Genomic DNA, 11,562 nt, shown 5'->3' with positions numbered 1-11,562 from the left:
CTGTTTTGCAGGAACACTTTATTAACACCGCTCCCCAGCTGAAGAGTTCTGAATCCACGCCGGATCCTTCTCAGCAGCCTGTTTTACGGGAACCTTTATTAACCGCTCCTTCCCCGCGATGCAGTTCTGAATCCTCCCTGTAGCAGGGGGTCTTCGCTCGTGCCTGGAGATGTTTCGTCCTGGGTTCTCGGCACCACTTCTTGCACGCGTCCGACTCGACCAGCAAGAACAACGCGCTGCAACAGGATCCTTCTGCACGCGTTTTTGGGAGAGCTTGATTGCAGAGGCGAAAAGACCCTCAGCCCAGCCCTGGTGCTGCTTTATATAGGCCTAGGAGAGGACCTCATTTGCATTCCTATATCTGATTGGTTACTTTCTCTCTTCTCTGATTGGTCAATTTCTCTCTTCTGATTGGTCAATATCTCTCTCTTCTGATTGGTCAATTTTGGTCAATTCTCAAAACCTCATCTTGGCAAAGAACTTTCCTGCCTATGTATGCGTGGTGGCCAGCAGAAGCCTGTGCCACTCTGCAACGGCACATGTGGCTTCCCACAGTATATTGATCCTTTATGATATCTTCTGATGTGTGCTGAAGATGCAGGTTTATTCAGCACAAATCAGAAAAGATGGACTATCTGAGGAGGGGGCTGATGGGTTGTTGTATTAAATTTCCATTTTCATCACAACTCAGAACAGCACAAGTTATCAAGTAATGTCACCAAACTTATCATATTACTATAGTTTGGATCTTCAATGTCCCCTGAGGGTCCATATTAAAGTCTTAGTCTCAGCCAATGACAGTAATAGGTGGTGGTGGTTTTATAAGGAAAGACCTGGTGGGGCATTTTTAGGTTAATGGGGCACTCCTTAAGGGTGGTGGGTTACTAGACTCTCATTTTCTTTGTATCTTGGCCATGGGGTGGGTGGTTTTCTCTTGCGCGCACCCAACTGGCCAGGAAGAATGACGCTGCAACAGGATACTTCCGCACACGTTCATTGGGAGAGCTTGATTGCAGAGGCGAAGTGACCCCAAGCCCAGAACTGGTGCTGCTTATATAGGCCTAGGAGAGGCGTTCTCTCTCATCTGATTGGTTAACTTGTCTCTCATCTGATTGGTTAACTTTGGTTAATTCTCAAAACCTCATCTTGGCAAAAGAACCTTTACTGCCTATGTATGTGTGGTGGCCAGCAGTAGCCAACTGCCACTCTGTAACTGCCACTCTGCAACGGCTTCCCACAGTTTTCCTCTGTCTTAGGTTAGCTTGTAGTAACTAAAAGTTGACTAGCATATATGTTTTACTGCGATATCACCCAATCAGCTTTGTGCACTTCTGATTATGCATTCACTCCAGTATCTATTGACAGAGAAGGTTGCATCAAAGCCCAATTATGCTCATAAAGGAACAGGAAGGCAAGGCAAGGGGATGGCTTCTCTAAACCCACTTCCTTCTTAGTACCACTGTATAATGTGTTCACTGATGAAGGCCCTGGAGAGAAAAAAACAAAACAAAATGTAATGGCATGAGTCCCCATGAAGCATAGGTTCTGGGTTGAGTCTGACTGTCTGGGACCAGAGTCCTAAAGCAACTGAAATCAAGATTTATTTTATTTTTTTATTAGGTATTTTCTTTATTTATATTTCAAATGCTGTGGATGCTCATAGTCATCTATAGGATGGAACACAGGACCCCCGATGAAGAAGCTAGAGAAAGCACCCAAGGAGCTGAAGGGGTTTGCAACCCTATAGGTGGAACAACAATATGAACTAACCAGTACCCCCAGAGCTCGTATCTCTAGCTGCATATGTAGCAGAAGATGGCCTAGTCGGCCGTCAGTGGGAAGAGAGGCCCCTTGGAATTGCAAACTTTATATGCCCCAGTATAGGGGAAAGCCAGGGCCAAGAAGTGGGAGTGGGAGTGGGTGGGTAGGGGAGCAGAGCGGGGGGGGGGAGTATAGGAGACTTTCGGGATAATCATTAGGGAAATGCAAATCAAAACAACCTTGAGATTCCACCTCACACCAGTCAGAATGGCTAAGATCAAAAATTCAGGTGAAATCAAGATTTATAGAGAAATTGACCTAGAGATAGAGCAGGGGGCGAGGGTGAGGAGGATAATTCTGGGAAAAGGGACCTTTGCCAGTGGTGTAGCAGCTGCTGGACCTTGCTGGGAGGAGACATCTGAAATTGTCTACAGTGGCACCCAGCCCCATCTTTGTGTTGCTGTGTTATTTACCTCCATGACTCCTTGTAAACCCACAATGAAAAGCACCACTGGATCCCACAGTAGCCTCTGTGTGGGTGGTTAGGCATAATGCACAGATTGAGACAGTCTACCTGGAGAAGTTCCCTAGCTCTGCCATTTTTGAACCTGAGAAGCCCCTGACCTAGAAACTCTCGTCACATGCCTCATTTGTATAATTGAAATAATAGCAACACTTTCCTTAAGGACTGTTGCAAGGGTTAAATAAACATCTATAGAATACTTGGAGCAGTAATTAGCAGAGAGTTATATATGACACTCTTTCCAGCCTTGTCTAGTAGTCATTTCACCACACTCATTATTCGCAATTTCATTTACTTTTTGGTCCTTTGTGTGTGTGTGTGTGTGTATGTGTGTGTGTACATACATATGCATGTGTGTGCACATGCATGTATATGCATGTGCATGTGCTTGGAGAAGGAACAGCTACGTAGCTTACCAGAAGAAGGGGCACTGGAGCTGAAGAACACATTTCATGGGTTCATTTTGTCTGCGGTGTACAACCGTGTGAGGTACTCCTGCTCCTATAAGTAGCTCTAAGGAGACCTGTTTGGTCATCATCAAGAACAACAAAAATCCATGAAGGCAGAAGAGGAACTAATTGGGAGAGAGAAGGAATCAGTATGAGTGACAGGGGTTGGACATGATCACAATACAGTGTATGCATGTATGAAACTCATGGTGTTCAATCGTTGATACTGTCACCTGGACAAAAGCTAGAACTGACCTGGGCCAGGGGGTTGTTCTCCAGTAACAGGGTCCTAAGGGGCTGAGCCAGAAGATGAGAAGACAAAAATGATAGAAAACTCGGCATCAGGAAATCCTGCATATGCTGACAGAGTATGCCAAAGAATATTATTAAGAAATACAGCATCTCATATATGTATGTTTTCAGGGATAATGTGACCAAAATAAAGTTAATCAATTGATTTTGACAAAGAGAACACAGGTTATCGCAGACACACCTACCTTAGGACCAACAACCACAGCCTTCAGAGGGGAAACCTGGGTTCTCAGGAGCTGTTATCCTTTGAGGCTCTGTCCCAGCCTCAGCCTGGACTGCTCCTGGGGAAGGACGCAGAGCTAGCTTTCCCCCTGTCCATTCATCAGGGTCTCCAAGAAAGCCTTGGATTGGTCTTGGTCCACAAATAACCACTGAAGAAGCAAGCCTCAGGGTAGACCTGTGGGGGCTTACCTAGATGATATGGGAAGACCTATTCTGAATGTGGGTCCATGGCTGAGGGCCTCAGACAGAATCAAAAGAAGAAAGTGAACTGAACACTAGAACTCACATGTTCTGTGTCTTGATTATTGGATGTCATGTGACCACCCTCCATGATTCTGATGTCATAACTTCTCCACCATGGTGGACTGTTCACCCTAGAACTGTGAGTCAAAATAAACATCTTTCCTTAAGTGCTTCTGTTATGCTTTTTTGACACAAAAATCTCCAAAAGTAACGAATATGCAATGCAACCTTATTGTGTATGAATATATGCTAACATATACTGATAAATATTAAGTAGTTTTACCCTCAAAAATGTTACCAGCTAAAATGTGTGTAATATGCCTAATCAACCAAGCTACATAGCCTAGCCACACAATGCTACCTAAGCATTCTGAGAGGTGGCACTATATACCAACACTCTAGAAAAAGATCAAAGTTCAAAGTTTGAAAATGTTTTGTTTTGAGTATGTATTATTTTGTACCATAATAAAGTATAAAAAATAGGAGTTGGGACTATCTATATATGAGCATAGTGCTATAAATTTCTTCCAGACTGTGCTTTAACTCATCCTACATACGCTAATGAGCTGTGTGAAGATGTTAAAACTCTACAGAGGAGTTTTCTTTTACATTTCCCTGTCATCTATTGGCTATTCTGAAGGCTTTCAGTTACTTCTCATACATTTGGAAGCTTGGCAGGTGTATTTGGTATTAGCATAAGCTAATGTCCTCATGGTCAAAGAAAACAGGTTATTTATAATTTTTTTAATGTATTGATATTTTACCATTAGAAAATATTATTGTCTCTGGTAACATTTTGACTATTTTACATATTTGTGTAACCCTTCCTGATTTCTGTCAGTTACCATTTGTATAAGACATAATTTTTATCCTTTTACATTTAATTCATATCAACTTTATAGTTCAGATTCACTTTTTGTAGGGGCATGGAGTTGGATTTTGCTTTTAAAAATCCAATTTGACAGTAGTTATCTTTAAAAATTATTTAAATTATATTCATTCTTAATTTTATGTTTGAATGCTTTGCCTGCATGTAGGTCTGCAAACATGTGGAGTCTCATGTTATACAGGGAAAGGGCATCGGATCCTCTGGAACTGGAGTTACAGATGGTTGTGAGCCACCGTGTGGGAGCTGGGAGTTGAATCTGGGTGCTCTAGAAGGGCAACACATGCTCTTAAGCACTGAATCTCTCTCTCGAGGGTCATGCAGTAGCTATAGTTTAATTGAGGTGTTTTTGCTTTTCATGTTTAATGTGTTATTAATACTTTGTGTTGGAGTCTATCATGACAATACCCACTGTTTTTACAGGTGATATGGCTTCGTCTCCTGTTTCCCTTTCTCTGCTTTCTTTCCCATTAACTGAATATCTTCATTGTCACAATGCTTGCTCTCTGTACCATTCTCTGAGGGATGTTCTCCATGATGTTGGGGACTGGGATCCCTCATCTTTGTATGCCTAACTCCTAGAATAATGTCTGGCCTGTGTGAGCAGCTCCCATATAACAATACATTGGCTAGGACATTTAACTAGGATACTCAATGGGAAGTGCTTTAACCAATCAGAATGTATATTATCTCACTTCAACACAACTCTGGAGGTTGATAGTTTTGGATTAGCAAATACAATGTCAAAGCTCTGACTTCCTCAAAGGCAGGGATCCACTGGATGCTCAGTTACCTTATCTCTTCACATGTTAAGAGTGAGGTGCAATAAGATTGACAACTAAAATAAGGAATCAAGGTGTTCTCATGGAGCACACTCTTCTTCTCAGAGGTGTTATGGGCACAGTGTGCACTGGAATGCATATCTCATGCATACTCTGTCTTCTGTGTACCCTTTGGCTGGCTAAAACAGACAGAGGTAAAATGGATCTGCTTTGTAAGAGTTTACAAAAGGGTTAGACTTTCCTTCAGGAGCCACATGGCAGACATGGAAATGGGCTACCTCATATTTTCCTGATGCTCTGGAACATATCTCAACTTTTGAGCTGAGGTTATGGGCTTCTAGGACAACCCATGACCAAGCACAGGAAGTCTGCTCCATGTAAATATTTCCATGGGAGAACTCGCTACACACAGCTTCCCATGGGGCTGGCTGAGCTTTTCCTAGAGCCATGCGGTGTCCTGAGTCCCTTCCTTCTGCTTCTCCTTTCACAGGGGCCAGGCCCGACCACAGTCTTCAGGACCAGTCTCTACCTGTCCCTCTTTTGTACCCTGGTCATTTTAATGTACTTCTAACCCCATTTTGATATCTTCAAGGACATACTTGATTTTTTTTTTCTTTTGGCCTCAAAGGGTTCTCATTTTGCTTCTTTAGCAACTGAAATTGGGTACCCCCACTTAGCTCTAAACAATAAATCCGGTCTTCAAGGCTAGAGAATGCTTTCCAAAAACCCTGGCAGGGTAGCTTTAGGCAACCCCAATTTGGGAATCAGTGGTCTGACCTTGGGAAAGGCCAAGGGTCAATTCCTCCGATGCAAGCTTGAAGCTTCTTTCTGCACCATTCAGGGGTAGGGGATAGAGACTTGCCTGATGGGTAATTTGGAAAGAAAAATTAGATGTGAAGGATTCAATTTCCTCTTGGTGCTCTTGGTTTCTCTGGGTTTCCTCCATGTCCTTGTCCCACATTGCCCATGTGTTGGGGAATGAAATCGTGGGGTACTAGTGGGTACCTTTTTTTTTTTTGCCATAGTGAAAGAAACTATATGGCATTAGCTCAGTGCAAGTTCACCTAGCTAATGGCCAGACTTCCTAGCTGACCTAGTAGTTAACTGTGACAACGTTACTAAGTTCAAGCCAGTGGGAACATGAGCAGACATAAAATGTATAATTTTAAATGTCATCTGTCATACTGTTTTCTTCTAATTATTTTTATTTTATGTGTATGGATGTTTTGCCTGGATGTATGTGCCCCACAAATGTGCCTGGTACCTCCACAGGTACCAGAAGAGGGCATCCAATCCCCGGGACCTGGAGTTACATATGGTTATGAGCTGCCATGTTGTGGTTGGAAATCAAACCCAGGTAGCCGGGCAGTCATTACTCTTGGCCACAGGTCCATCTCTTCAGTGTACTTTGTTCTTAAAATAGTCCAGAACTTAAGTATGGTGAGAAGTTTATTCGATTTCTTTCTCAAGACCTGTGCCCGGGTTGGATAGACACGTGGCATAGAATTTTTTTAAATGCTCTGTCTTTTCCTTGAGGGTGGAAAGCCAAAGACAATCAATACTCTTGTATTGGTTTTGATAGCTCTGAACCCTGAACAGTACAGAGTCTGGCTCAGAGTGAGTAACTGGACAACTCAGATCACCCTGCGCTGGAGGACTCAGCCTAGACCAGCCTCCTGTGGATGGGAAGTGCTTGGGAGCTCTGAATTTTCCTATCAGAAGCCAGAGCTCTAATGAGTCTATTTTACTTCAGCCTTCACTGGAGGCTGAGGCAGAGTCTCTGAGGCAGAATGAATGTCCTTATCCCCAACTCAAGGTGAATGGCAGGCCCCAGGAGTCACCAAAAGAGAAAGGGACAGAACTGTGAGGTTGCAAACAGAGTTATAATCTTTTCTTCCCTAGCTTGGGACCTCTCTGCAGTAGAGACTTAGGGCCAGCTGCCCTCAGCCACCAGAGTCAGGGCTAGGTAGGAGTTCTGGGGAAAGTTTGGTGTTGGGAGCAAATGTGGATACAGATGCAGGTGCTGCCTTCCCCCATGGGAAGTGGGATGCGGGAGCAGCTTGACTGGTGGGAAGGGAAAGGCTGGTGAACACAGCATACTTGTCGATGCACATTCACTGGTGGGCAAGGGGATGTGAGCCTCCTGGGCCAGGAGCTGAAGCCATCATACAGTGCTTCTGTACTCTTCTAGGGCAGAGCAGCCAGCATGTGAACCTCTTGGGCCAAAGCCATGCTGTCTATGTCAGAGGGTAAATTGTAAACACCAGCTCACAAGAGAGGCATCAGTGCCAGTGAAAGTCACTTTAGTCGTTTTCCTTGTGACTTCCCCTTGCTGTAATTCTGCAGATCAAACAACAGGAAGGAAAGGAAGGAAGGCGAGGATGACTTTTCCTTCACAGTCACCAGGGAGGCCTGAGCTGAGTATAAAGGGAGCGGGCTTTGGGTCAGATGTGAAGTGGCAATTTCTGTTTGGAATAGTTCCTGAAATTTGCAAAAATGAAACAGAACAGCCTGATTGGGACTGGTCAGAACATCTATGGGTGAACTAATGGAGTCTGCCTGAGACTATTTTGGTTGTTTGAGATAGGGTCTCACTACATAGCTCATTCAAGCTGGTTTTGAACTCATGATCCCCTTGTCACAACTTCCCAAGAGCTGGGAATGCAGGTGTGTGCTCAGTTGCTGGGGGTTATTTCAACAGGCAAATGCTGAGGCATTGTTTGAGTTTGTTGAGGGCAACAGTGCTATAGCTGGCTGACAAACACAGGCTCTTCTGGCTTCAGGGAGCAGAGGCTGGCCCAGGGGAGTGCTATAGTTTGAGGGGGTTTGAGTTTTGTCTGAAGGCTCATGAACTGGAAGCCAAGTCCTCAGTGTGGTTATGTTAAGAGGTGATGGAGAGTTTCAGGAAAGGGGTACCAGGCAGCCATTATGGGTGCTGCTTTCCGGAGGGATACACAGTTCTTATGAGACCCAATGTTATGAGAATGGATTGTTGTGACATAACAGCAGTGGCCCTACCTTACTTTCTGACTTCCTTTCTTGCCACGTAACTCTTTCCTCTTGTATATATGTCTACCAACTGCCATGATGTTCGTATTAGAGCCACTGTCATCATGTTTCAACTTTCATCCCTCCAATTTGTGAGTGAAACAGCCCCCTTCTTTGGACATGGTCCAGCCCCAGATATTTCGGTAGGGCCACAGAAAATGGACCAACACAGCAGAGAACAGCCCTGTGTGGGCAGAGCCCACTTTGCCTTAAGTGTCCTGAAAAATACTTGGAAGTTCTTTCTCTTTCTGAGACCTGCACAAAGGTCCCAAAGAGTTTCCTAAGCACACACAGTGATTAGGGCAGAGGTTCTCAAACTTCCTAATGCTGTGGCCCTTTAATACAGTTCCTCATGTTGTGGTGACCCCCAACCACAAATTATTTTCGTTGCTACTTCGTAACTGTAATTTTGCTACTGTTACGAATGATAATGTAAATATCTGCATTTTCTGATGGTCGTAGGCAATCTCTTTGAAAAGGTCACTCAACCCCTAAAGGGGTCGGGACCCACAGGTTGAGAACTACTGGCTCAGAGCCTGCCGTGACAGCCTCATTTCACTTGGGGCATTATGGGAAAGTTTTCTAGAACCAGCTGGCAGTGGTTCCCCAATTTTGCCCTTGAAGCCGCAAAGAGCTAACACATTTCCTGTGGACATCTGTGCCAATGGACAAGGCCTTCCTGAATCTGGGCCTTCTCTAGAGGAGGTGAACCCAGCCCCTCACCCTCAGGCAAAGCAGCCGGTTGGAACTGGTGGTGTATGATTGCACTTGTTTGGCATTTATTTTGACTGTAAGGGTGCGAGTGATGTGGTATGTGACTACTCCCTGGCTTCCATAGAGGCTGAGGGAGGAACAGGGTATCCATTTTGCAGACTGGGATCAGCAAGCAGTCCAGGCTGCCTTCTTCCCAATTTGTGTTGAGCTCTGGTGCTTCTCTGTCCGCAGCATTGCCGGCTATAAGGGATCAGCGGGGTCAAGGGTTCACGTAACAGGACGTCTCCAAGGGAAGCAATCAGGAAATGTGCAAAACTGATCAAGTCCCAGACCAGGGGGGACCTGGCCTAGCTTGAAGTGAGGGGTGGGGGGGTGGGGAGTTGGATGGGGGGGAGGGTGGAGGGCTTGCTAGAAGTCCATGTCTGGCAGCCTTGGGGACATGGAGGGCTTCTCAGGCTGGACAGAATAGGCAACAGTTTCACTCCACAAGAGAGCGCTGTCTGGTCTGTGTCACCGAGGTCTGTGGGAGTGCTGCTGGGTCGGTCACTCGGAGACATCAATGGGCAGCATGGCCTTGATAGCAGGGAATTTATTGCAGGAAAAGTCAGCGAGCAGTTGCTTGGTGCCACTCCGAGTGGGAAAAATCTCAAATCGGATGCGGGACCTCTCCTTGGGGCGCAGGGATGGCACACTGGTAGGGAAGGGACAGAGATTAGTGTTGACGTGAAATCCCAAGGGCTCAGGCTACATGGGCCCTAGAGGACTCCAAGTCCTGTTCTAGTGGAGTCAGGCAAACGCCACTATTTCTTCAGCACCCTCTAGCTGCCTCTCAGGGTGAGCTGGTTCCCTTTGACTCTGTGACAGCCAGCTAGGGAGGGACAGGTAGTCTTATGGTCTCCCAAATATGCCAAGCCCTGGAGATCAGATTTTAGCACTTGGCAATGAAGACTTCAAGTTTGATGAACTCCAAACCGAATGCAGATTCTTGAGTACCAAGGCTCACAAAGAATGAAGCTGCAAGGCCAGAGGGTACTCTGTCTGTCTACTACCTAAAGGCTCTGGGTAGGCCCTCCTGCTCGACTCTTGTCCACCCCCACAGAGGTTCTTGGGCCCAGGACTTACTCAATCTTGAGGCTGCCACGCAGCAGGCCGCTACCCTCCACCAGCAGCACACAGTTATTCACCGGCTGGTCCAGGGGGTTGGAGAAAAGCATCTGCACGTTCACGGGCTTCCGCACATGAGCCTGGTCCAGCACCTGGAGGGAGTGACCATGAGTTAAGATACTAGGTATGTGGCCCCTGCCTGCTCCCCTGTGAGAGCTGAGCGTGATGATAGGGTGAGAGAGAGAGATGCGCCTAGGATAATGAAAGATGGCTACTTCATTCAGCCCTAAGTATTAGATGGTATCCTAACCTCCATGTGGGGTAGTAAAACATTGCCATTATCCCCACACTGTATATGGGAGACAGCTCAGAGACCTGTGTTGTTCTCTGTGACTGGGAGCATACAGAGACAAGCTCACAGCTGGAGTCACAGAAAAGGACAACAGGATCTGGGACCATATAAGTAACACAAACTACTTACTCACCTTGGAAGGTGAGGCTGTTGTTTATCTGCTAAGCATCAGCCATGATCTGGGCAGACATAGCTGGTGAGGAGGGATAATTAATTATCTCCCGGTCTAGCAAGGAACAAATGACGTCACGGAAAGGGAAGAGAGTGTTTTGGAAATAGATGCTGAAATGGCATGACTAGCAAATTTCTCTCTTCCTTTGAGAACCCTGGAGGCTGTTGTGTTTGTTAGTTAGTTGTTTGTTTGTTTGATTTTCTTGTTAGTGCTCATGGCTACCACTGTATGGTGTAAAAGAGCAAGTTCAGACCAATTTGACAGCTTGGGAAACTCACACACTGGGAAACAAAAGAGCCTGCCTGGTCCTAAAGTCTAGACAATTTTTTGACAGACATTGCAATATATCAGTACACAGTATATCACAGTACACTCTGAATAAGTGAAGCACATTACACATTGTGATTACTTCTTCTCTCCCTTGGAATTCAAAGTACATTAAATAATTAGAAGACAAGAGCATAGTTTTGTGCTGTTGGTATGCGACAAGACTATATAAATAGTGCTGCTGGTGTTAAATGTCTACATCTGTATATTTAATTATCTTTGTTGCTGTTTATTAACCAAGTCTAGAAACACACTCATTTATATTTTCAAGTGTCTATTTCTTTATGGTTATATATTAACTTGGGTCTATAAGTGCAAGCAGCAGACTGGATATGGAGTACTAGTCATCAATTTGGAAGTCTCACCCCTTTGGAAAAGGTCCCCAGGTTAGCCCATGTTAACTACTAATCAGTAGATAAGATAGTGGGATGGGACTGATGAGACAGTTAAATGAGATAAGAGAATTTTACCTAGAACATTATCATTTTCTATAGATTCCCTTCATGAGTTTGAACTTCTGACACTGCTCTGGGTGAACCACACATTGACTTAGTGGTCAAAAATGTCTCTGTTTTCTAGAATCTCGACATCAGGGGAGGGTGTGTTTGAGAGAGGGAAAGTTGGGTGTATCTTTCTTTCTTTCTTTTCTTTTTTTTTTTTTTTTTTT

At 45.0% G+C, this 11,562-nt stretch overlaps 1 protein-coding gene across 1 annotated transcript in view; it reads right to left on the bottom strand.

Annotated features, from left to right (window-relative positions):
- Nucleotides 1–7,466: 7,466 nt before the first annotated feature.
- The window catches only part of Tgm3 (transglutaminase 3), a 38,739-nt gene continuing 34,643 nt past the window's right edge, over nucleotides 7,467–11,562 (bottom strand). The window contains exons 12-13 of the mRNA XM_021156420.1: nucleotides 10,063–10,196; nucleotides 7,467–9,631 (exon numbers count right to left, since the gene is read on the bottom strand). Coding sequence (XP_021012079.1) covers nucleotides 9,484–9,631; nucleotides 10,063–10,196 — 282 coding nt within the window. The 3' untranslated portion in view covers nucleotides 7,467–9,483. The remainder of the gene's footprint in view (nucleotides 9,632–10,062; nucleotides 10,197–11,562) is intronic.

Source organism: Mus caroli, chromosome 2 (assembly GCF_900094665.2).
Source record: "Mus caroli chromosome 2, CAROLI_EIJ_v1.1, whole genome shotgun sequence".
Lineage (NCBI taxonomy): Eukaryota > Metazoa > Chordata > Mammalia > Rodentia > Muridae > Mus > Mus caroli.
Note: the sequence above shows the minus strand (reverse complement) of the source record. Positions and strands in the feature narration are given on the sequence as shown.